The sequence below is a fragment of the Schistocerca serialis genome, chromosome 11 (assembly GCF_023864345.2).
Source record: "Schistocerca serialis cubense isolate TAMUIC-IGC-003099 chromosome 11, iqSchSeri2.2, whole genome shotgun sequence".
NCBI lineage: Eukaryota > Metazoa > Arthropoda > Insecta > Orthoptera > Acrididae > Schistocerca > Schistocerca serialis.
Genome location: NC_064648.1, coordinates 155,566,480 through 155,594,210, shown reverse-complemented (window position 1 = coordinate 155,594,210; position 27,731 = coordinate 155,566,480). Strand labels below are relative to the sequence as shown.

The 27,731-nt window shown below is 42.3% G+C and overlaps 1 protein-coding gene across 4 annotated transcripts in view; it reads right to left on the bottom strand.

The window, feature by feature from the left end:
• LOC126426955 (zinc finger protein 436-like) overlaps window positions 1-27,731 on the bottom strand; it is a 273,690-nt gene that overhangs the window by 168,476 nt on the left and 77,483 nt on the right. For 2 of the 4 annotated variants that reach the window (XM_050089068.1, XM_050089069.1), the window contains exons 2-3: window positions 26,862-26,927; window positions 7,033-7,092 (exon numbers count right to left, since the gene is read on the bottom strand). In XM_050089068.1, coding sequence (XP_049945025.1) covers window positions 7,033-7,092; window positions 26,862-26,927 — 126 coding nt within the window. Of the gene's footprint in view, window positions 1-7,032; window positions 7,093-26,861; window positions 26,930-27,731 lie in introns of those variants that run through there. The other 2 variants (XM_050089070.1, XM_050089071.1) reach the window with 2 other exon arrangements.

Here is a 27,731-nt window from a genome sequence, read left to right as displayed (position 1 = left end):
CGCGACACCACTGGAGGCGGGCTGCACGATGTTGGGGCGTGAGCGGAAGACGGCCTAACGGTGTGCGGGACCGTAGCCCAGCTTCATGGAGACGGTTGCGAATGGTCCTCGCCGATACCCCAGGAGCAACAGTGTCCCTAATTTGCTGGGAAGTGGCGGTGCGGTCCCCTACGGCACTGTGTAGGATCCTACGGTCTTGGCGTGCATCCGTGCATCGCTGCGGTCCGGTCCCAGGTCGACGGGCACGTGCACCTTCCGCCGACCACTGGCGACAACATCGATGTACTGTGGAGACCTCACGCCCCACGTGTTGAGCAATTCGGCGGTACGTCCACCCGACCTCCCGCATGCCCACTGTACGCCCTCGCTCAAAGTCCGTCAACTGCACATACGGTTCACGTCCACGCTGTCGCGGCATGCTACCCGTGTTAAAGACTGCGATGGAGCTCCGTATGCCACGGCAAACTGGCTGACAGTGACGGCGGCGGTGCACAAATGCTGCGCAGCTAGCGCCATTCGACGGCCAACACCGCGGTTCCTGGTGTGTCCGCTGTGCCGTGCGTGTGATCATTGCTTGTACAGCCCTCTCGCAGTGTCCGGAGCAAGTATTGTGGGTCTGACACACCGGTGTCAATGTGTTCTTTTTCCATTTCCAGGAGTGTATTTGTGTCCTCGCAAGACAGAGTGGGAATATGTGCGTAAGAGAACTACAACAATGGTATGGGCACTGCTTTTGGCCAACGTCTGGTCAAAATAACTTGCTTTTGCTTGAGTCCTAGTCTGTGTATAAAAATTGTACTCCTTTAGAACAAAGTATCTCTCCTCAAAAGTGCGTCACATTGCAATTCATCCCTTATGGAGCCACTGGACGAACTCAGCCTCTGGATGTTAAGCTCCATGACAGACTGTTTCCCATTCGGCTGCACGCCATCACATTCCATCAGTTCTCACCATCCCGTTACACCAATATTATTCTGTATGAGTTCTTTATGAGTAGTTACCTAGCTGAACGTCCTGCACTGTTTGTAACTCGCAAGGATTTCATGTTCGATCTTCGCGGTGCGAATCTTTGTTCAAAAATGGTTCAAATGGCTCTGAGCACTATGGGACTTAACATCTGAGGTCATCAGTCCCCTAGAACTTAGAACTACTTAAACCGCGGCCGGCGCGAATCTTTGTAATCACTGTGTCGCACCATTTCTCATTCGGCATTCATGGTGCAAGTCAAATGGTTTGTTTTCAACATTTCTTGAATGTCGACGACGTCCATTTTGTGAAGTGTAACACATACATCCCATAGATGGTTAATCGTGGCATCTCTCGGACACTCATTTTCTGTCGCACTCCAGATGCGCGTGGTGAGTCATTTTTGCTGTCGTAATTGGTAAAACAACACTTTCAAATGGGTCTTACCAAATATTGCGCTTGCAACCTCATGCTCAAGGATTTCCTCTGCTCTACTTGCATTTAATTTTAAGTGGTCATCCAATTTTAAATCACTTTCTACGTATACTCATAGGTATTTTAAACACATGAATACTTCCACTGATAGTGTAATCATACAATAATGATCTGTATTACTATTTCCGCACAATATGTTACATTTGATTATGTTGTGCTTCGCTGGCCACTCCCTGCATTAAGTGTCGATCCTCTGCAGGTCCGCCTGTATTCTGCTACAATTTTCTAGCAAGGTGACTTCTCTGTAAACGGCAGCTTCATCCGCTACAAACCCCAGGAATTTCTGCCATTACCTACTAGCTCATTTATACAGGGTAAATCACGTAAAATTTGCATCGCAAATATTGCTATTGATGTGTGGTTTTTCACATAATGGATTGGAAGTCTGGGGGTCATACTGTTAGTCAATCAAAGGATTGTAATAATACTTGGAAAGTGTATTTCTTGTGTAAACATACACTTTTTTAATCTAATAACGCCTATTGACATTAACAACTAAAAGTAGGGTAAATTACGAGGGTAATCCCAAAAGTAACGTCTCCTATTTTTTTGTAAGTACAGAACTCTGCTTGTGTGACAGTTGGTCACACTGTTATGAAAATGTGTGTGAAATCTTAAGGGACTTAACTGCTAAGGTCATCAGTCCCTAAGCTTACACACTGTTGTTGTTGTTGTTGTTGTTGTGGTCTTCAGTCCTGAGACTGGTTTGATGCAGCTCTCCATGCTACTCTATCCTGTGCAAGCTTCTTCATCTCCCAGTACCTACTGCAACCTACATCCTTCTGAATCTGCTTAGTGTATTCATCTCTTGGTCTCCCTCTACGATTTTTACCCTCCACGCTGCCATCCAATGCTAAATTTGTGATCCCTTGATGCCTCAAAACATGTCCTACCAACCGATCCCTTCTTCTAGTCAAGTTGTGCCACAAACTTCTCTTCTCCCCAATTCTATTCAATACCTCCTCATTAGTTACGTGATCTACCCACCTTATCTTCAGCATTCTTCTGTAGCACCACATTTCGAAAGCTTCTATTCTCTTCTTGTCCAAACTGGTTATCGTCCATGTTTCACTTCCATACATGGCTACACTCCATACAAATACTTTCAGAAACGACTTCCTGACACTTAAATCTATACTCGATGTTAACAAATTTCTCTTCTTCAGAAACGATTTCCTTGCCATTGCCAGTCTACATTTTATATCCTCTCTATCTCGACCATCATCAGTTATTTTGCTCCCCAAATAGCAAAACTCCTTTACTACTTTAAGTGTCTCATTTCCTAATCTAATCCCCTCAGCATCACCCGATTTACTTTGACTACATGCTACTTAACCTAAATTATCCTAAGGACAAACACATACCCCCATGTCCGAGGGAGGACTCGAACCTCCGCCGGGACCAGCCGCGCAGTCCGTGACTGCAGCGCCTAGACCGCTCGGCTAATCCCACGCGGCGCACTGTTATGAAGAGTGCTTCACGCGCTGTGTGTGAACATGCGCACGCCGCGCTGAGGCGCTCAAACTTGGCTTGGCAGCCATTGACAATGGTGTTCCTGTTGGATGTTACACGCCATGCGCCAATTGCGCGCAGTTATTAGGCTTTTGAACTCAAAGGGCACTGCGCCGACTGAAATCCATTGACGGACGTGCACGGTGAGTCGTGCATGGATGTTAAAAATGTTCGTAAGTGGTGTAGAGAGTTTGCAGCTGGTCGGACCGAAATTCACGACGAGCAAAGGAGCGGGAGACCGTCAGTTTCTGAGGAGACGGTGTTGAAGGTTGAGCACAGCATGCGTGAAGATCGGCGGATCACACTGGATGGTCTCTGCACGTTGGTTCCTGAGGTTTCCCGAAGCACCGCTCAGAATTTTAACGGAACCATTGAACTAGCAGAAGGCGTGCGCAAGATGGGTGCCACGCATGCTGACTGAGGACCACATGCGGCAACGAGTCGATGCTTCCCGCGCATTTCTTCACCGCCTTGCAGCTGAACAGGACAACTTTCAGGACTCAGTTGTCGCGGGTGACGAAACCTGGGCATTCCACTTTACACCTGTGACCAAGCAACAATCACGCCAGTGGCGGTATTCTTCTTCCAAAGCCGCGGAAATTCGAACAAACGCAATCTGCCGGTAAAGTCATGGCAACCGTTTCTTTGGGATCAGAAAGGGGTATTGTTGGTCGACTTTATGCCCACTGGGACGGCTGACAGTTACTGTGAGACTCTGAAAAAACTCAAACGGGCAATTCAGAACCGGAGAAGAGGAATGTTGAGCAAGGGCGTACACATTCTCCACGACAACGCTCGCCCACACATCGCTCGGCAAACCTTTGCTCTCCTGCAACAGTTCCAGTGGAACACAATCACCCACCCACCCACCCTATAGTCCTGACTTGGGGCCCAGTCACTGTCACCTGTTCCCTAGGTTAAAAGAACATTTGGCCGGAAAGCGATTCAGCTCCGACGACGAAGTGAAAGAAGAGGTTCATAACTTTCTGAACAGTATGGCGCAGAGCTGGTACGACATGGGCATACAAAAACTGGCACAGCGTCCACAAAAATGCATCGACAGAAATGGTGATTATGTCGAAAAATAGCTAAATGTTCAAGCTGTATACTGATGTCAACCATTGAAGAAATAAACAGGTCTATGTACTTATAAAAAAAAATAGGAGACCTTACTTTTGGGATTACCCTCCTAGAATGTCAGTGGTGTTTGTTGCAAGATTCTAGCGCTACCTGTTTATGAGATATTAAATTTTGAAAACTTTCCACAACAAGACTTGTACAATACCTGTGGCAGCCACCACTAAAAAACACAAGTGCATCGACTAGTTATGTGGATTCTGACCAGAAACGAGACAACTGTCCGTCACAGGTTGTGTTCAAATTGACCCACTGGCATGGACAATACGTGCTTCCAGTCTGGTATGAAACGACTTCTGTACATATGCTAGCATTTCAATGGAGATGTTGTAGTGGGACGAAATTGAAGCGTCACCCATCCACCAGTGTCAGCCCAGTTTGCAGGTGAATATAAGTTTAATTTAGTTTTGTTTATGTATTTTTGTAATATTTGTAATGGTTGTGAATTGTCTAAAGTTTTGTATTTATTTTTTATGTTTCATGTACGGAGAGGGCGGCGCAACGAACGGAGACAGCATCTTCGCTGCCGGGACCAGAGAGAAAATTGCTGACCACTATACGTCGCGGGTCGACAGCCAAAGAGCAACAGAAGATCCTGAAACCGAATAATCGAGAATTTGTAATGTTTTGTACAACAATGATATCATAGGAAGTTTAATCTTATTGAAAATGTTAGTTTTGTCTCGTCAAAGCTCAGGTTCACGTCTGTATGTAGGAAGATAATAAACTAGTGGATGCTATTAAAGTTGAAATACGTGTCCGGAGGATTTATTTATGAATAATTATGTGAAGGAATTAATAACATATTTGACAAGATTATTGAATTTTGACAGCGTTCATCGCGACTTTGAATCTCAAAAAGTTTATTCAATGTGGTCCTAATATCGATTAAATCAGATAACGTGTATCAATATAATTTCTGAGGAGAAACAAACGACATCTAAAAATTGAAAAAAGTTTACGCAAACCAATTGGCCCGAGTGACGAAATTCTGTGCATACGACTCAAATGATGTTTTACAGTTTCGTTCAAGAACCATTCTGAGACAATTTAAAAATAATATAAATAATTTTGAAGTGGGTTGTAACTGACGTAGGTGACGAAGTCTACACATGGTCATATGTCAAATGAAAATCATTTAAACAAATCTATACGTCGTTACACTACAATGTCCGAGCAGGCTTCAGTAATACGTCGTTGCGTATCATGCTCTTGCAGAGAGCATCTTTTAGATTAGATTAGATTTACTTTCATTCCAATTGATCCGTAGTGAGGAGGTCCTCCTGGATGTGGAACATGTCAGAAAAACAACAATACATGACAAATATTTACAACTAAAACAAATAAACTAATGTACCATTCCACAGGTCCCAAGTGGAATGATCGTCATTTTTAATGAACACTAAGAGTCATTTTACAAATACTAATGCACTGAATTTAAAATAAAAAACGTTTTTTATTTATTTATAAGGTTCCCCACAGAAAAAAGTCTGCAAGCGTCAAACGCAGGAAACGGGCCGGCCATGGTACACATCCTCTGTGTCCAGTTCAATGATTTGGAAACAATTAATGAAGAATGCTGCAATACTTTGTGCACTAAGGGCTGGACAGCCATCATGTTGGTAGTACACGATCCTCGTAGTATGCAGAGGATTGTCTTCCAGCATCCGTTAGGAGGCCACGACAATTGTGTACTTTCAGTGTTCCATCTATGAAACACTGACCTTTTGAGCTGATGGTCCACTACCCCACACCACACATTTACGCTTCATGGACGCTGACGAAATCAACAGGTATTTTCAATAGACCATTAGTGCACGTTTCGGCGGTTTACCTGGCCATGATTGATAAATGTGGCTTCATCACTGAACAAGAGTTGGCCAATCACACACTAACTGACTAGCAAGTCACGGAGCACACATGCACACTGCATGCAAACATCTACATCCATAATCCGCAAGCCACCTGACGGTGTGTGGCGGAGGGTACTTTGAGTACCTCTATCGGTTCTCCCTTCTATACATAACAACATCGTACCTAGCAACTACACAGGATGAATGGCACAAACAAGTGTTGGTGTGGAAACTTTTCAAAAAAATCATATCTCGTAAACGAGTCACTTTAGAACCCTGCAACAAACACCATGACTTTTTAATTTACCCCACGTTTGGTCAGTTGATGTCAATAGACATTGTTCCACTTAAAAAGTGTACTTCTGCACGAAAAAATACACTTTCTAAGTATTATTACAATCTGTTGATTGGCTACAACACGAGCCCCTGACTAACAGTCCATTCTGTGAAAACCACACACCTACAGCACTTTCCGTTTCCGCCATACTTGCGGTGCAAGTTTCAGGTGATCTACCATGTATATACGGTCATACGTAGTACTTCTCCTATAACATTCTCTTGGTCCATGCCCGAAGTTACTTTTACATCTGAACATTCTGTTCACTCAGAATGGTATGCTGTCATGTGTTTGCTAGGATCTCTTCAATCAAATCACATATCTGGTCTGATATTCTGTAGGCTCGTCTTCTGTTCATTAGGTGGCCACGCAGAAGTGTATCGAATGCCTTCCGTGGCACCAACCTGGGCGCTGGTGGCTGCTGCTTTGTGGGTCTTCTAAGCGATCGCTGTTTGTGGAACACCTGTCCATTCCTGTAGGGGAGATTTTTGGTCTCCAGACACGTCACAACAGGTGAGTATCAAATGTGCCCCGAAATTCTACAAGAGACTGTATCGGCAATATAGGTCTATAGCTGGCTCAGTTAGTCAGAGAAGCCACTGCAGCTATTTGCAAAAAGGGAAACGTTAAACTAACGAAGAGTGCTGTATCACTGTATAAATGTTGCAAGGAGAATCACAACTGACCCACACTTTCACACACAGTTAGAGAGACGGACTATGCAGTACTTACCTCCTCATCTTTGGGGGATTCTTCTTCTGTTTTCATACCCACACTCTCGGGGAGAAAAATCTGAAAAATCAGAAAAGAACACCAGTTAGCTCTTTGTTTACATCCTTATTAATGAGCGCTGCGTTGGCGATTGTTGAGCTTTGCACTTTCCACCCAAATGACCCACAGGCTGCGAGTGGTGTGGGTAGATTCCAAAATGGGAATTTGAATAACTTAAGTACCATTTGTTACGACCATAAAACACAAACACCGCCCGAACAGGGCTTGAGGCCCAATGGTACCGACTGGCCGCTGTGTCACTCTCACCTGATGTGGATGCAGAGGGGCATGTGGTCAGCACACTGTTCTCCCGGCTGTTGTCAGTTTTCCTGACCGATGCCACTACTCCTCACTCAGGTAGCTCCTCAACTGGGCTCAGAATGGTTGGCCGTTTGCCAACAGCACTCGCAGACCTGGACGGTGACCCGTCCAAGTGCTAGCCAAGCCTGACAGCGCTGAACTTCAGTGATCTGAGGGGAACTAATGTTACCTCTGTGACGAGGCTCGTTACAAACATGGCGGTAAAAAGAGAAGGGAGATGGCCTTACAGACTTGATGCTGTACATCGTTTTGAAGCCACAGTGGGCGGGGCCTGCCGCCATTTAAATGAGCCGAAACATTAGCAGACTACTGTTTACGATTGCTTCTTGTTCATCATATCTGTCATGTGCATGTAACAGCTGTTTTAAATACTAAAAATAACGGTACAGCTGTACACTGACAGGAATCTCATAAGTTTTTATACTGTCAGAACTTGCACCCTACATTATTAATTATTAGGCACATAAATCTTCATACAGTATAAATAATTATTTTCAAGAAACATTATGTAAATTATACTTGACAAGTAAATCCAATTAAGACAGTCATAATGAAACTCATTTGAACTATATACAGTTCTGGAAGGACCTAGCAGCTAAGTACATAATGTTCTTGTTGTTGTTGTAGTCTTCAGTCCTGAGACTGGTTTGATGCAGCTCTCTACGCTACTCTATCCTGTGCAAGCTTCTTCATCTCCCAGTACCTACTGCAACCTACATCCTTCTGAATCTGCTTAGTGTACTCACCTCTTGGTCTCCCTCTACGATTTTTACCCTCCACGCTGCCCTCCAATACTAAATTGGTGATCCACTGATGCCTCAGAACATGTCCTACCAACCGATCCCTTCTTCTAGTCAAGTTGTGCTACTAACTTCTCTTCTCCCCAATCCTATTCAATACTTCCTCTTTACTTATGTGATCTACCCACCTAATCTTCAACATTCTTCTGTAGCACCACATTTCGAAAGCTTCTATTCTCTTCTTGTCTAAACTATTTATCGTCCATGTTTCACTTCCATATGGCTACACTCCACACAAATACTTTCAGAAACTACTTCCTGACACTTAAATCTATACTCGACGCTAACAAATTTCTCTTCTTCAGAAACGCTTTCCTTGCCATTGCCAGTCTACATTTTATATCCTCTCTACTTCGACCATCATCAGTTATTTTGCTCCCCAAATAGCAAAACTCCTTTACTACTTTACGTGTCTCATTTCCTAATCTAATTCCCTCAGTGTCACCCGACTTAATTCGACTACGTTTCATTATCCTCGTTTTGCTTTTGCTGATGTTCATCTTATATCCTCCTTTCAAGACACTGTCCATTCCGTTCAACTTCTCTTACAAGTCCTTTGCTGTCTCTGACAGAATTACAATGTCATCGGCGAACCTCAAAGTTTTTATTTCTTCCTCATGGATTTTAATGCCTACTCCGAACTTTTCTTTTCTTTCCTTTACTGCTTGCTCAATATACAGATTAAATAACATCTGGGACAGGCTACAACCCTGTCTCACTCCCTTCCCAACCACTGCTTCCCTTTCATGTCCCTCGACTCTAATAACTGCCATCTGGTCTCTGTACAAATTGTAAATAGCCTTTCGCTCCCTGTATTTTACCCCTGCCACCTTCAGAATTTGAAACAGAGTATTCCAGTCAACACTGTTAAAAGATTTCTTTAAGTCTACAAATGCCAGAAACGTAGGTTTGCCTTTTCTTAATCTTTCTTCTAAGATAAGTCGTAAGGTCAGTATTGCCTCACGTGTTCCAGTATTTCTATGGAATCCAAACTGATCTTCCCCGAGGTCGGCTTCTATCAGTATTTCCATTCGTCTGTAAATAATTCGTGTTAGTATTTTGCAGCTGTGGCTTATTAAACTGATACTTCGGTAATTTTCACATGACAACACCAGCTTTCTTTGGGATTGGAATTATTATATTGTTCTTGAAGTCTGAGGGTATTTCGGCTGTCTCGTACATCTTGCTCACCAGATGGTAGAGTTTTGTTAGGACCGGCTCTCCCAAGGCTGCCAGTAGTTCTAATGGAATGTTGTCTACTCCCGGGGCCTTGTTTCGACTCAGGTCTTTCAGTGCTAAGTACATAATACATATATAAATTTTAGGCACCAAACACATCATAATAGTTTCAGTTATTGTCAAGATTGGTCAATGTAACTATCATGTTCTTTGTGTTGTGCTGAAATATTGCACAATGCATTTATTTAAAAAGTGGTGGTGTAGAAACTGTCAAGAATGAATGAACAGATACTGATACGTTAAAAAGGCAACAATATTCCAGCAGCTTTTACTGGAACAAAAAAACTTGAACTTATTAATTGGAAAGCATAAACAGGAACCACCACCTTAGACAACGAGACAACCATCACAAGATAAGTGACATTTAGATGGTAACGGAGGTGCTACATAATACACTGAACAGCCAAAGAAACTGGTATAGGCATGCGTATTCAAATACAGGAATACGTAAACAGGCAGAATACGGCACTGTGGTCGGCAACGCCTATGTAAGACCGCAAGTGCCTGGCGCAGTTGTTACATCGGCTGCTGCTACAACGGCAGATTATCAAGATTTAAGTGAATTTGAACGTGGTGTTATAGTCGGCGCATAAGCAATGGGACACAGCATCTCCAAAGTAGCGATGAAGTAAGGATTTTTATATACAACCATTACACCAGTGTACCGTGAATATTAGGAATCGGGTAAAACATCAAATCTCCGACACTGCTGCGGCCGGAAAAAGATCTTCCAGGAATGGGACCAACGACGACTGAAGAAAATCATTCAACGTGATAGAAGTGCAACCCTTCCGTAAATTGCTGCTGGTTTCAATGCTGCGCCATCAACAAGTGTCAGCATGTGAACCATTCAACGAAACATCTCCGATTACTGCATGACACAAAGCTTTATGCGCCACCTGGTATTGTCAACACCGATATTGGACAGTTGCTGACTGGAAACATGTTGCCTAGTCGGACGAATCTCATTTCAAATTGTATCAAGCGGATGGATTTGCATAGTTACATAGACAATGTCATGAATCCGTAGATCAAGAATGTGAGCAGGAGACTGTTCAAGCTGGTGGAGGCTCTGTAATGGTGTGGGGCATGTGCAGTTGGAGTGATATGGGACCCGTGATGTGTCTAGCCACGACTCTGACTGGTGACATGTACGAGGGTGAGTTAAATTAAAACCTTAAATTTGTAATAACAAATCGAAATTTCGCGTTGTTATTCTGCAAGTTGGTAATTGTGCTACAAGCAGCGTGCAGAATGGCCTGTAGGTGACAGCATAGTGCAGATGCACACACACCGTCGCAGTATCAGTATAAAGATGGCCGCCCCACTTGCGACTTGCACCAGGGAAGAACAGCGTTCTGTTATTCGGTTTTTGCATAGTGAAGGTGTAAAACCTATTGAAATTCATCGACGAATGAAGGTTCAGTACGGTGGGGCATGTTTTTCACAGCAGCAAGTCTACGAATGGAGTAGGAAGTTCGCAAATGGTGTGACTTCAGTGGAAGATGCTCCTCGTCCAGGTCAGGCACAACGGGTTGTGACTCCACAGAACATTGCAGCAGTTGAAGCCATGGTGAAGGAAAACCGCCGAGTGACACTGAATGACACTGCAGCATGTTTACAGATTAGTCATGGGTCAGCACACCAAATTGTGCATGATGTGCTCCAGCTTCACAAAGTGTCTGCAAGATGGGTGCCACGGCAGCTGACTCCTGAAATGAGAGAACGACGTGTTGATGCTTGTGAAGAACTTCTTCGGCGCTTTGAACGAGAAGGTGACGGCTTCCTTGCAAGAATCGTTACTGGGGACGAAATCTGGGTTCACTTCCATCAATCTGTAACGAAGAGAGCGAGTAAGGAATGGCGCCGTTCCTCATAACCAAAACCAAAGAAGTTTCGAACAGAACCATCAGCAGGGAAGGTTATGCTGACTCTCTTTTGGGACGAAAAAGGCGTCATTTTGGAGCATTACATGCCTAGAGGGACCACTGTCACTATTGCATCATACACAGATCTCCTAAAAAATCATCTGCGGCCTGCAATCAAATCAAAGTGACGTGGATTGCTGTCAGCAGGTGTCCTTTTGCAACATGACAATGCAAGGCCCCACACTGCCTGTACAACAGTTGCAACAATCACAGACCTGCATTTTGAGCGTCTTCCTCATCCACCACACTCACCAGACCTTGCCCCAAGTGCCCGTACATTTGGACCACTCAAAGACGCAATGGGAGGGAAGAAGTTCCGTTCTGATGAAGAGGTACGCCACGCAGTGCATGAGTGGTCACGTGGACTACCAAAAGAATTTTTTCTAAACGAATTTATGCACTTTGTAAGCGCTGGAGGACTTGCATTGAGCGTGGGGGAGATTATGTTGAAAAGTGATACAGCTTTGTACCACTTCTGCACAGTAAATAATATTTTAAAAATATTTAAGGTTTTCATTTGACTCGCCCTCATACATAAGCATTCCGTCTGATCTCCTGCATCTGTTCATGTCCACTGTGCATTCCATTGGAATTGGGCAATTCCAGTAGGACAGTGCGACACTCCACACGTCCAGAATTGCTGCAGACTGGCTCCAGAAACTCTAGTCTGAGTTTAAACACTTCCACTGGTCACCAAACTCCCCAGACATAAACATTATTGAGTGTATCTGGGTTGCCTTGCAATGTGCTGTTCAGAAGAGATCGCCATCCCCTCGTACTCTTACGGATTTACATACAGCCCTGCAGGATTCATTACTTCAGACATTAGTCAAGTCCGTGCCATGTCATGTTGCGGCACTTCTGTGTGCTCGTGGGGGCCCTACATGATATTAGACAGGTGTATCAGTTTTTTTGACTCTTCAGTGTAATAAAGACATCAAGAAATTTCACACAGTTAATTAGTTTGTTTCATGGCCATGGTTCATTTTCACAATAATTTGTATTGACATAGAACAAGTCACTTTACATTCACATCACAAATTAATTTCTAAATACGGCTACATGCCGAACATTTATAATTTTTTTCCTTAATGTGAAGTAGCTAGTCATTTTTCCTTCTGGTAATTAATTATTTACATCTTTGTTTCTTTTGAGTTGTAGTGGATTATTTACAACAAATTTCATGAGGGAATAAATATTCTATGAATCAGTAGCCGGAGTGCCCATCTCCTTAAACAGGTGTCTACAAGACGACCGTGGGTGAGCACCATGTATTATTCTTACAGCATGTGTTGGAGAAATGAAGACTTACCTTCTTACAGATAAGTTACCGCAGAACATTCCTCCATATGACAAAACTGAATGAAAACATGGAAAATATATTGATTTCTCTCTCCCTGAAGATTTGCACTGATTCATGTGGCTAAACTAAGGTGTTTTAGGAGTTCCAAAATGTGATTTCTCCAGTTTAAATTCTCATTAATATGGATGCCTGAGAATTTTGAGATTTTCACTCTATTTATTACTTCCTCAACGTGTGTTACCCTAGATGTGCAGAACTGAATATGTTGTGTCTTTTTAAAATTGAGGGTGTGGCCATTCACAGAAAACTCATAAGTAAACATTCACTTGTAATTTATTCATTCATTCACATGCACATCATGTTACATAAGTCAATACTTCTTGACTTCTGAAAAGAACCTGACACAGTGTCCCAGTACGGGCTGTCATTGAAGGTACAAAGACACAGAATAGGTTGACAGATAAATGAATAGCTCAAAGACTTCTGAAGTAACAGACGCAGTATGGTACATTCACAGCGAATGTTCATCAGACACATGAGTGTTGTCAGGAATGCTCCAGGGAAGGATAGTAGGACTGTCCTTAATCTCTACATACATAAATGAAATGTTTCCTGATGACAAAAGGTGTACCAGACAGTTCATCACTGAATGACAGCAGGAGAATATAAGATGACTTGGTTAGAATTTTTATAGGGTGTGATGAATGTCAGCTTGTTACAATGGGGGAAAAAAAAGGATTGCTAATGCAGATAAATAGGAATCACATTGCTTAATGCTCAAATACGGCATAAGGAGTGTCGCACAATCATGTCGATTCAGTATCTAGGCATAATGTTGCAACGTGATATGAAATAGAATGAGCATGTAAGGACTACAGTAGGGAAAGCAAATGGATGGCTCTAGTTTATTGGGAGGATTTTAGGAACATGTGGTTCATATGGAAGGAGACAAGAGTACAGAACACTAGTACGATCCATTGTTGAGCACTGTTCCAGTGTTTGGGATCCACGACAGGGTGAGTTAAAAGAAGACATTGAAGCCATTCACAGGCGGCCTGCTAGATTTGTTACCGATAGGTTCAAACAATATGCAAGTATTAAGGAGGTGCTCCAGGAACCCAAAGCGGAATCCCTGGAGGGAAGGCGATGTTCTTTTTGAGGAACACTACTGAGAAAATTTAGAGAACCAGCATTTGAAGTTGACTGCAGAACAATCCTACTGCCGCCAATGTATATTTCGCATAAGGACCATGGCTCTGAGCACTACGGGACTTAACATCTGAGGTCATCACTCCCCTAGAACTTAGAAGTACTTAAACCTATCTAACCTAAGGACATCACACTCATCCATGCCCGAGGCAGGATTCGAACCTGTGACCGTAGCAGTTGTGTGGTTCCGGACTGAAGAGCCTATAACCACTAGGCCACAGCAGCCGGCCATAAGGACCATGAAGATAAGAGAAATTAGGGCTAATACAGAGGCATATAGACAGTTGTTTTTCCTTCACAGTATCTGCAAGTAGAACAGCAAAGAAAATAACTAGTAGTAGTAGTAGTAGTAGTAGTAGTAGCAGCAGCAGCACAGGATACCCTCTGCCACACCCCGTATATTGGCTTGTGGAGTATGTTCGTAGATGTAGATGTAGATGTAGGAGGAGAACCTTTAGAGGTGTGAGACAAGTCAAGTTATACAAAGTACAATTAAAAAACTTCCTGGCAGATTAAAACTGTGTGCCCGACCGAGACTCGAACTCGGGACCTTTGCCTTTCGCGGGCACACTCCGCTGCAGAGTGAAAATCTCATTCTGGATACAATTAAAAAGTTCTAATTCACAGGTCGCACAGCCCATAATCTGCAAGACAATCAGGTTAAATCGCCACGCGCATTGAGGGCAATCACACCACTGATGCACCAGACTGAAGATACCCTTTGGTAATACACTGAGTCCTGCTGACTAAAAAAGTCTGTAACTGCCTGCTGCACATCCTCTTCTGACACGAACCAACGACCTTGTTATGATCTCATGGGGAAAATCAGAACTATAGGCTGGGTGCCCGAGTGTCTCCAACTTCAGTTGGCAAAAATGGTTCAAATGGCTCTGAGCACTATGGCACTTAACATCTGAGGTCATCAGTCCCCTAGAACTTAGAACTGCTTAAACCTGACTAACCTAAGGACAGCACACACATACATGCCCGAGGCAGGATTCCAACCTGCGACCGTGGCAGTCTCGCGGTTCCGGACTGAAGCGCCTAGACCGCACGGCCACACCGGCCGGCTCAGTTGACATAACTTCTGCGTTACGACATTTGTGATATGGGGAAGTGGATTAATATGAAGCAGAAGCATCCCTTGTCACAGACCATGCCACTGTTGTGTTTTCAACAGACGTGCTGCCCCACGCCGATTCTTTATTGTCTGGTGGATGTTTACGGGTGTCTGTCCTTTGGCAACTGAGAAAGGAATAACATTACATTGGTCCTACTTGGACGCATTTGGTAATAATGTCACTACAGTTCGTGTTTCCGCATCTACTGCAAGCTCGTCATGGAGACATAATGCCACACGAAAGCACTGCTTTTATGTCAATGCTTATACTCCCACATTGAAGTTGTGCTGTGTTGGATATGCGCTATAGCAATGATCAAAAACTTTTTGATCGCCCCTCATACATTAACACCCAGAACCAACGACTGCTATCTACATTGTAAACTGTACTGACAACAAATTATAAGTATCACAAACTGATGATTACCAGTATATTAATTACTTATATATTGCTTCATGTCAGGAGAAAAACAGCTGCCTTGAAAAAGGCTACTGCTCTTTCTCCTATGCTGCTCAGCTGCTGTTATTACCTAACACTTCAAACAAAGCACTTCAACTTTACACATACGCCAGTCAGTGTCTGTATATTGGGAAAGTCAAGATCTATCTGACATAAATATTAAGGTGCGTTTACACTGCGATTTGTATCGGCACATGTATGAGATACATGTATATACGACTTTGCGACATGTATCGCGACTTGTATGAGTTGACAAGTATCAACCTCATACATGTATGAGCGTGCGTTTACACTGGTTGATATGTATCACTGTGCGATAGCTTCCGACGACGATTTGGAAGTTTTCACATTTTTATGTGCTGATACACTTGCTCTTTTGGAAGATGATAGGAAGAAAAGGCGGAGGAAGCGTAGATGGTGGCACAGAGAGTTTCTCGCGAATTAACGCCATATTTTAGAAATTATGTTAGGATGAGTATGAAGGATTTCCGCGGTTTGTTATCACTTGTGGCTCTTCTTGTGTCCAAAACCAACACAAACTTTCGGGAAGCGATTCCACCAGAGGATCAGTTGGCAGTAACACTCCGTTTTTTAGCCACTGGGGATTCCTCGTAAAACGAAGATTTCATGACAAAACATTTGCATTGTCGCGCGATTGCTAATGCCGACGTCTCACACACGATTGTCGGCATCCGTTGTCAACATTATCACGCGAGGCCGCCGGAATAACAGCAAAACATTGATATACGTGCCAGATGCATGAAAAAATTATTTAATGTATGACATACTCTGATATATATAAAACTTTTACCTTCACTTCTTGGGATAAAACTTGCACAATGGCCTCGCAAACACGAAGAATAATGTTGCATATGGCACTTTTTGATATTTTATGCAGATACATTAACGTCGAAACGTCAGTCGGCACCTTCAAAACTCAAACAGCCGCCAAAGAGCCTGGTACTACGCATACGCTAATCGTCGAAATAAGCGGCAGTCGACAAGACGACAGGAAATGATAGTACTGCGCATGCGCGAGTTCTTCAAATGTCGCTCATACATGTCTCGTATATGGCCAAAAAGCGATATACAAAATGTATACGCGACATGTATGAGCTCGAGGGTCCGCATACAAGTTCCGTGAATTTTTGTATGAGGTGATGTATCGCGACTGACATGTCGCTCATACATGTCGCGATACATGTATCCCAGTGTAAACGTACCTTTAGAGATACACAGAATTAACATTCCCTAGTCTCAGTTTTCTGTAAATTGTGGGAGTTGCTAACTAGGTACTCTTTTACTTTGTTCGAATCCTGCTTCGGGCATGGATGTGTGTGATGTCTTAGTTTAGTTAGGTTTAAGTAGTTGTAAGTCCAGGGGACTGATGTTGAGTCCCATAGTGCTTAGAGCCATTTGAACCATTTTTACTTTGTTTCTGAATACGTGGGGATGTTCAGTTTCTCACCTGATGTCCAATGGCAGCCTGTTATAAATTTTTACCGCAGAATATAAGACTCCATGAAGCTTACACAGTGACTCATAGTCTGTATGGAAATTATTTCTACTTCTAGTGTTGTGGTTGTGAATTGCTGAGTTCATCCTAAATCCATGCTTGCTATTAACCACAAATACCACTAAGGAGTAAATGTACTGGCATGTAAATGTAAGAATCCCTAGGTCGCCGATGGGGACTCTGCAAGATTGCCAGTTGTCAACTTTAAGCAATATTCTTGTTGCACACTTTTGTAGAATGAACACTTATTCCATCTTAGTCGCAATGACCCACAAGATTATGCCACAGACCAGGATTAACTGCAGGCGAGTATAAAGAAGGCAGAGTAGGCAAAATAGGCGGTTGCTTAAGGCAGCAGATTTTAAGGGCCAGTGGATTTCAAGGGGTGGCTCATGAGCCATTACATTTTTTCACAAGTCTTGAAACAAGAATGGCAAGAAACAATAAAAAGCAGCGTATTCTGTGTCCCATGTTTATCGTTTAATGGAACATTACAGTTTGCAAAACCTCGTTAGGGATTTAATGACTGGAAAAATGGTCAATCCTGATTAACTCCCATGAAAATTCAGCTGAACATAGGTAATTTTGGTTAACTTTAAAAGCTAGAGGACAAATCACAAGGAGAATAGATAAAAGCAAAATATTGGAGGGAAATGTCAATACAGATTGTTGCTGTAGCCAAAAACCTTTCCATACAAGACAGGTGTCACAACTATGGGTTTGAGTGAACATATCCGGAAAACTACAGCTAATAGCAAGCTTTGATCCTCTTCTAGCACTCTGTGGAAACAGAGGAAAAGGGAAAACATCAGATATTTCCCTGCAGACATCAAGAGTTTGTATCAGATCTGCCGGAAAAGGTCGTAGAGTGTATGGTACATGAAGTGAAAGAATCTAAATATTTTTCAACCACATTACACTCCACCCCTGATATTATACATATGAGTAAGCTGTCTTTTGTTATAAGGTATTTATAAACAGATGGATTTCCTGTTGAACGATTTATCTGTTTTGTCGCAAATTCAGAGTGCAGATCAGAAGAATTAACTGGTTCACTAATAAACTTATTAAGTAAATATTATCTGGACATTTGGTTATGAAGGGGTCAGTCATTTGACAATTCAAGCAGTATGACTGGTACTTACTCTAGGCTCCAAGATAGAATTAAGCAAATCAACCCTCTTGCTGTGTACATTCCATGTACTGTTCGCTCCCTTAACTTACAACAGTATACTGAAGAGTCAATGAAACTAGTACACCTGTCTAATATCGTGTTGGGCTTCCACGAGCATGCAGAAGTGCCGCAACACGACGTGGCATGGACTCGACTAATGTCTAACGTAGTGGTGGAGGGAACTGACACCATGAATCCTGCACGGCTGTCCATAAATCTGTACGAGTACGAGAGGATGGAGATCTCTTCTGAACAGCACGTTGGAAGGCATCCCAAATAGTCTGAATAATGTTCATGCCTGGGGAGTTTGGTGGCCAGTAAGGGTCACATATTTTTCAAGTTTTACATGAAATATAAAAATAGCATTAGCAAGACCTAACTGTGGCAGTTGTTTTGATTATGGGCTGTATCATATACAGCTTCACATAAGTCTTAGTCTGAGAAGCTGAGTGCACAGGATACGTGTATTTACTCTGTGAACAAACAATTCACTGTTTTGGAAAGCATTGCTAGTAGTGGGGATATCACCATACTCCCACAGTACAACAAGGTGTAGGACGATGAGGTTATGCGGGGAGATAAAAAGCATGTACAACATGCAGGTGACACAAACGTTTTGATGTTTCTGAGTGTAAAAGAATGATAACATCTGAGGCAGACTTACTTCTCCTTTATGTAAGATGATGAAACTGAAAAAGTTTAAACAACAAGGATACTAGCTGGACAGTACAAAGATAAAAACATTCTTTCTAATAAAGTAAAAAGTGTGGGGTCACATTAACTGGACAACATATTTTTAATGCGACTTTTGTTAACAGTGACTGCAAATGTAAGTGCATATAAACAGCAAAGAAAACACAGTAGTATTTTGTTTTGTAATTGTGATTTGGTTGTGGTTTTCACATGAGATGACTGTCAAGTCATTTTACAAATAGGATAAAATGTTCTTTCGGGTTTGATTTGAACCACCGATCTACAGACATAATTAAATACATAAAATTTGACGGTCTACTGTTCTAACAAATAAGCTACTGAATAATTGAGATGAAGTTGGGAGAAAAGACAATTTTCACTAAGTGTTTCATTTTGTTGAATGACACTTTCCTTCATTGTAACAGTGGGAGAGCATATCTCAGAGGTAAGTTAACATTAACTTCACAGTACAATGCATTTATAATTAAATTAGTGAACTTGGGTGTCGACAAAGCGGCAATGTGCCAATACAGCACAACCACATTTTACACATTTCCTTATTCTGGGAAACACTCAACAACAACTTTTCAGGAGTTTTTATAGATGTATGAAGGGAGATCAAATATAAATGGGATTTTTGTTCCTGAACCTCATCAGTTGGTAGGACTGGCCCCGCACTTCTGCTGTGCTTAGGTGGGACCATTAGAAGTGAGGAGAGTGTGCTATTAGATATTTCCCGCTATTTTGTCAGTAATGCACACACTGTCTGAGCAACAGGTGCACCCTTCCATAGTGCAGTGCATAATTATCAAATTTCTTGCTCGTGAAGAAGTTACAGCGGCAGAAATTTGCCAAAAATTGAATGCACAGTCGGTGATAAAACATTATCAAGGGCATGTGTGTTTGCCTGGCATAAAAAGGTCAAGGAAGGACAGGAACATGTGGAAAATCAGCAACACGATCATCGTCCTAGGACCAGCATTACAGACAAAAACATTCGTACGGTTAAAGACATTATTGATGACAATTGATGGGCGAGAGTATCAGAAATTGCACAAAATGTTGGAATCAGTTATGGGAGCTGTCAAGCAATCATCACAAATGACCTACAGTTCTGTAAAGTGTGTTCCAGATGGGTCCCTAAACCTTTGACTGCAAATCTGAAGTTCAGACGTTTGGAGGTTTGTCAGGGCTTACAGCAAGGTTTTCAGATCGTCACCTGTGCTGAAACATGGGTTCTTTCAACCATTTTTTCGATCAGCGAGGCATTTTGCTGAATGATTTTTTGCACAAGTGACGCACAATCAATGCTGCTTACTACTGTGAACTGTCGATCAAGATGAGAGTTCCATATCGCCGCAAAAGATGAGACCAATCAATTTGACAGGTCATCCTCCTCCACGACAATGCGCGACCCCATGCTGCAGCTCTAACTGCCTCCAAGCTACAGAAAATGCACTGTACTACACTTGATCACCCTCCTTACAGCCCAGACTTATCGCCCTGTGACTTCCATTTATTTGGACAGCTTAAAAAGCTCTAGGAGGGCGACGATTTGAAGACAACGAGAGTGTGGAAGACTTTGTGTGCAACTGGCTGGTGACATGACCCAGTTCTTTCTATGATGAGGGCATCAAAACGCTGCCCACAGGCTGGGACAAATGCACTTCCAAAGCAGGAGGCTACGTAGAAAAATAAATTATAACTGCCTTGAGTTTTTCAATAAATGAATTTAAATTAAAAATAAACTCCTGTTTATATTTGATTCCCCCTCGTATTTGTACAGTATGGTACAATACACCATCTGTAACCCATTTTCCGAAATGTAAATTCCAAAACAAGACATCACTGTGAATTAGCATTAGGACAATAGGAGCAGTGAGCTAGGCAGTGAAGTCACTGACATCACATGATGAATGGAACATTTTAGCAGGCTCCCAAATAATTTTTTATAAAAGAATACTAATTATTTTTTATAAAAGAATACTGAAATTCAAAAGGAAAAAATCATGTTATGATCATAAAGTGACATAATTAATCATTAAGGCAATTTCCAGAAAACAGTCAAATACCCTACTGCAGGAAGGAAAAAATCATTAGAAGAATTTTATAGCAATTTTTCATTCACAAGTAATTTTCCTGGGCAAGACAACACTATACTATTGAAGTGTGCTAGAAAACTGCAACAACACAAAGTACTTTGTATAGAGTAGTGCACAAAACCCAGAAATTTTTCCTAATTTGGAGATTGCCCTACAAATATTTTTGCCAACCGCTGCAACAAATTGCTCAGCCTAGCGTTCTTTCTCACTCTTCAAAAGACTCAACAATTATTGTGGACATCGATGTCACAAGACTGAGTCGACAGTCTTGTCATCCTCTCTACGAATTCTACGCTGCACAGCACTAGACTATAAAGATTTGACCGATGGAATTTCTATAAAGCAAGCATGCTGTAAACAGTTTTGCCTTTCTTTAATGGAGTGAATTCAATATGCACATACTTATGATTATGATTATAACTATTATTAGTAATATTATATTGCTCCATGTGACTTTTTTCTATTTCCAAGAGTCAAAATGGTGGTCAAGGGACACCATTTTCAAACAGCACAAGATGTCCAAAAAGCTGTGACGAGGGTCATGGAGGATATTACAGAAGATGAGTTCCGGAAATGTTACCATCAATGGCAGAAGTGCTGGAAAAAGTGTGTGCAATCAGAAGGGAACTTCTTTGAAGGAGACGACACTAAACTTGAATAAAACTGTAAGCAACATTTTTTTTTCACATAAGTCTCATCACTCTATTGTCGCACCTCGTAGTTAAATTCACCCTAGGGCCACCTCACTATCCATCTGAATATCATGGCACTTCACATAAGGAGCCCCATCCAGTGTGCGCACACTGATCTTTATTTCTGGAACCTGTAAGTCATTTTTATTTCTTTGAAATTCCATAATGCAAGTTTTTGCAATATTAAGCACTAAGATGTCAAGTATGAACTGGTTGTGAGCCTGTTCCATTATTCTAGTGGTAGTGTCTGTGTCTGGTATGAATGTGATTGGCCCCTTTATCAGCATACTTCTGCCATTAGTAAACATTATAGTTGCTAAAGAGTGGCCAACAATATGAGAGCAACACTCAACATTCTCAGAAAATCAAACAACAATTTGTCTTTAAAAAAGTCAAATCATTTTATTGCTTTTGAAATATTCCCCTTCAATATCAATACATTTTTGCATTCAAAGAAACCAGTCCTCAAAGCAATGATGCCACTTTTTCTGAGGCACTTGACAACCCAGGTTTTTATAATACTCTGTTACTTCATTTTATGACAAAAAAGTGGCTCCATGCATTTTATCTTTAATTTTTTGAGATGAAAAGAAATCACAAGGTGCTAGGTCAGATCCGTATGGTAGAGACCTTTAGGACATCCAGATACTAAGTTATCAGTTTTGCAGTTCATGATGATGTGTTATGATGGAAGTTTTTTTTTTTTTCACGGACGTTTTCAAAAATTTGTGGTAAATAGTTATTTGTGTAACTATCAGTATTGCCCATTTTTTTTAAAAAAAGCTTGCAACTAACTGGTTACGATCACTGCAAATTCATTGGACTGTTGTAGTCTTAGATTCGTGCGGTGGCGTTCTCGCTTCCTGCGCCCGGGTTCCCGGGTTCGATTCCCGGCGGGGTCAGGGATTTTCTCTGCCTCGTGATGACTGGGTGTTGTGTGATGTCCTTAGGTTAGTTAGGTTTAAGTAGTTCTAAGTTCTAGGGGACTGATGACCATAGATGTTAAGTCCCATAGTGCTCAGAGCCATTTGAACCATTTTGTAGTCTTAGATTGTATTTGAAAGACCTATGTGGAACTGACTGACTTTTCTTTTCATGATCATAACAATGAATCCAAGAGAATGGAGAAATACGGAAATACCCATAGACAGGAAAGAAGCCATTACAATACTACTACACAAGAGAGGGGACAAGAAAGTACTGGATAACTACAGGGGCATCTCTCTCTTAAACATGGGGTACAAGGTTTTGTGAAGAATCTTGTTGAACAGAGTTGAAGAGCAACTCTGGCCGACAATAGGAGAGTACCAGTGTGGCTTTAAAAAAGGGAGGAACTGTACAGAACAGATTTTTGGAATAAAAAGGATAATAGAACACAGAAACAGGAAAGGAAAAAAGACAACAGCAACATTTGTGGACTTCCAAAAGGCCTACAATTCAGCTGACAGAAGTACTCTGCTTGATGTGTTAGAAGATAGAGGACTGGATGCTACAACACATGCAATAGTAAAGGAAACATTAAGCGACTCTACTGCCAGGATTAGGCATTGCAGTACGCTGTCAGACAGCTTCGAAATAAAAACAGGAGTCTGGCAAGGGGATGAAGAGTCACCAATTTTATTTAACCTGGTTTAGGACGAAGCAGTGAGACAGTGGAGACAACTAAATACACTACTGGCCATTAAAATTCCTACACCAAGAAGAAATGCAGATGATAAACAGGTATTCATTGGACAAATATATTATACTAGAACTGAAATGTGATTACATTTTCACGCAATTTGAGTGCATAGATCCTGAGAAATCAGCACCCAGAACAACCACCTCTGGCCGTAATAATGGCCTTGATACGCCTGGGCATTGAGTCAGACAGAGCTTGGATGGCGTGTACAGGTAAAGCTGCCTATGCAGCTTCAACAATACCACAGTTCATCGAGAGTAGTGACTGGCATATTGTGAAGAGCCAATTGCTCGGCCACCATTGACCAGACGTTTTCAATTGGTGAGAGATCTGGAGAATGTGCTGGCCAGGGCAGCAGTCGAACATCTTCTGTGTCCAGAAAGGCCCGTACAGGACCTGCAACATGCGGGCGTGCATTATCCTGCTGAAATGTAGGGTTTCGCAGGGATCGAATGAAGGGTAGAGCTATGGGTTGTAACACATCTGAAATGTAACGTCCACTGTTCAAAGTGCCGTCAATGCGAACAAGAGATGACGGAGACGTGTAACCAATGGCACCCCATACGATCACATCGGGTGATACGCCAGTATGGCGATGACGAATACACGCTTCCAATGTGCGTTCACCACAATGTCGCCAAACACGGATGCGGCCATCATGATGCTGTAAACAGAACCTGGATTCATCCGAAAAAATGACGTTTTGCCATTCATGCACCCAGGTTCGTCGTTGAGTACACCATCGCAGGCACTCCTGTCTGTGATGCAGCGTCAAGGGTAACCGCAGCCACGGTCTCAGACCTGATAGTCTGTGCTGCTGCAAAACGTCGTCGAACTGTTTTTGCAGATGGTTGTTGTCTTGCAAACGTCCCCATCTGTTGACTCAGGGATCGAGATGTGGCTGCATGATCTGTTACAGCCATGCGGATAAGATGGCTGTCATCTTGACTGCTAGTGATACGAGGCCGTTGTGATCCAGTACAGCGTTCCGTATTACCATCCTGAACCCACCGATTCCATAATCTGCTAACAGTCATTGGATCTCGACCAACGCGAGCAGCAATGTCGCGATCGATAAACCGCAATCGCGATATGCTACAATCCGACTTTTATCAAAGTCGAAAACGTGATGGTACGCATTTCTCCACCTTACACGAGGCATCACAACAATGTTTCACCAAGCAAAGCTGGTCAACTGCTGTTTGTGTATGAGAAATTGGTTGGAAACTTTCCTCATGTCAGCACGTTGTAAGTGTCACCACCGGCGCCAACCTTGTGTGAATGCTCTGAAAAGCTAATCATTCGCATATCACAGCATCTTCTTCCTGTCAGTTAAATTTTGCATCTGTAGCACGTCATCTTCATGGTGTAGCAATTTGAATGGCCAGTAATTTAGTAATATGAAGATCAAAGGTGTCCAAATATGGTACAATGTCAAACAATGTGACAGTGATCTGCCTGGCATTTGCAGATGACATGGCACTCTTAAGTGAAACAGAACAAGAAGCGTAGACGGCACTAAAAAAATCTAGCCGAAACAGCAGAAAAGGTCACGCTGAAGATTGCATATAAGACGACCAAGACATTGAACACTGAGTCTGACTGGAAGATAGATGACCAAATGGTTGAGAAAGTCAACAGTTTTCATTATTTGGGGGAGAAGATAACTAGTGGCATACAGAGCAATGGTAGCACAGTAGACAGGGCACAGCTTTTGCAGAAGCTTTGGTATGCGGTGAAAAACACATACGGCAAGAAAAATCTGGCACGGAATGCCAGATTGCGACATTACACAGCAACTGTAAGAAGTGCTGCTCTGTATGCATCAGAAATGGTCACACTTGGCAAGAGAGCTTGTACACAGTTGGAGGAGGAGGAGCGGAAAATTTTGAGAGACATATGAGGCACCAAAAAGCATGGGGATACAGGATACACAAAACACGACAGGAACTGTATGAAAATATTGAACCCATGTTGAGCGAGATACGGAACAGGAGGTTACAATTCATTGGGCATATCATGAGGATGGATGAGGAGATGTTGACTAAGAAGATATGGAATGCATGTCATACGGGAAACAACTGGGTGAAGGAAGTCAGAGATGACTGGAAGGCTGTAGGAATAAGAGAAAGAAATCTGCAGGCAGTAGTACAGGACAGGGAGAAATATAAAGGGCTGGTTGATCATCACAGGTGGTCGGACACCAAAATCAAAGTTGTCTTGACAGAAGAAGAAAGAAACAGATAAAGCAAGAGAATGAAGAGGTATTGGGAAGAAAGAAGATGTGCAAAACAAGCCACACGTGATCTGAAAGGGTCCTAATGAAGTAGAAGAAGAAGAAGAAGATGAATCCAAGCTCCATCACCAGTAATGGTATTCCAACCAAGAAGTTCCACCTCTGAATTTTTCTACAGCAATCAATGCACTGTTGTTCCATGATCAGGAGTCAGTCCATGTGGAAGACATCTACAACATCTTTGATGTCAAATGTTTTGGATTAGAATTATACCAATGCCCAATGTCACTCAAATGCATATGTAAGACATCTGTCAATCTTCTTCGAGCGCTGCTCAAACAGTGGCAATATTTTCACTAGTAACAGCAGTTCTAGGATAGCCATCATGAAATTCACCTCAGAGAAAAAACAGATCTCTCTTGAATTCCTAGCACCAATTACGAGGATAATCCCAAAAGTAAGATCTCCTATTTCTTTATAAGTACATAGGCCTGTTTATTTCTACAATGGTTTACATCAGTTTACAGCTTGAACATTTAGCTATTTTTTTGACATAATCACCATTTCTGTCTATACTTTTTTGTAGACACTGTGGCAGTTTTTGTATGTCCATGTCATACCAGCTCGCCGCCATGGTGTTCAGGTAAGTTATGAACCTCTTCTTTCACCTCGTCGTCAAAACTGAATCGCTTTCCGGCCAAATGTTCTTTTAACCTAGGGAACAGGTGACAGTGACTGGGCCCCAAGTCAGGACTATAGGGTGGGTGGGTGATTTTGTTGCACTGGAACTGTTGCAGGAGAGCAAAGGTTTGCCGAGCGATGTGTGGGCGAGCGTTGTCGTGGAGAATGTGTACGCCTTTGCTCAACATTCCTCTTCTCCAGTTCTGAATTGCCCATTTGAGTTTTTTCAGAATCTCACAGTACCTGTCAGCATTAATTGTGGTCCCAGTGATTCAGCTCCGATGACGAGGTGAAGAAAGAGGTTCATAACTTCCTGAACACCATGGCGGCGAGCTGGTATGACATGGACATACAAAAACTGCCACAGCGTCTACAAAAATGCATCGACAACTTACAAAACATTGGAGCGCAGCTGTTGAATACAATGAAATTTCATTTGTTTTCAGAACCACAGCTTTCTAAAATTTTTCAAACTCTCCCTCATACCACTGCTGGGTCCCGTAAAACATTTTTAGCAGCTGGTAATTTTTGCATCAGCAAACTTTACAGACTTTTATAATGCTTTTTATGATTGCTGGAAAGAAGGCAAATTGTTTCAAATGAGGTCCATAAAAGTGAGGAGCACGCATTCTCACCATCTCCTGCTTGACCCTGACGGAGTCATCAGCAGCACTGCCGCTGCTGCTGGGCACAGGAGAAATCTGCAACAGCAAAACAAACATAGTTACTCCACAGCCTTCAGTGGACACCACAAATTCTGCAAAACTGTTTTTAATGGACACTTTATCTCATCTTAGTCTAGAGACGGAAAATTTTCTGTAGTATCAACACAACGACTTGTCAATAAATGAGCTGTGTAACAGTTTTTGTAATGATATACTGAAAATATTGACATCTTTGATGCACCATCTTTGACCGATTTCATCTCAAATCATACAGGTCAAGAGCGAATGTGTCTCATCATTATTTCAAAGTTTTCTGAAAATAATATGTACTGAAGTTCAACAAGGCACCTTTCAAACACTAAAATATCTCAATTTTCTGTCAAAATGTTTTAGACCTCTCTAAACGAGACTATTCGTGAAAATGTCATGTTGTTGTTGTGGTCTTCAGTCCTGAGACTGGTTTGATGCAGCTCTCCACGCTGCTCTATCCTGTGCAAGCTTCTTCATCTCCCAGTACCTACCGCAACCTACATCCTTCTGAATCTGCTTAGTGTATTCATCTCCAATGCTAAATTTGTGATCCCTTGATGCCTCAAAACATGTCCTACCAACCGATCCCTTCTTCTAGTCAAGTTGTGCCACAAACTTCTCTTCTCCCAAATCCTGTTCAATACCTCCTCATTAGCTATGTGATCTACCCACCTTATCTTCAGCACTCTTCTGTAGCACCACATTTCGAAAGCTTCTATTCTCTGCTTGTCCAAGCTAGTTATCGTCCATGTTTCACTTCCATACATGGCTACACTCCTTACAAATACTTTCAGAAACGACTTCCTGACA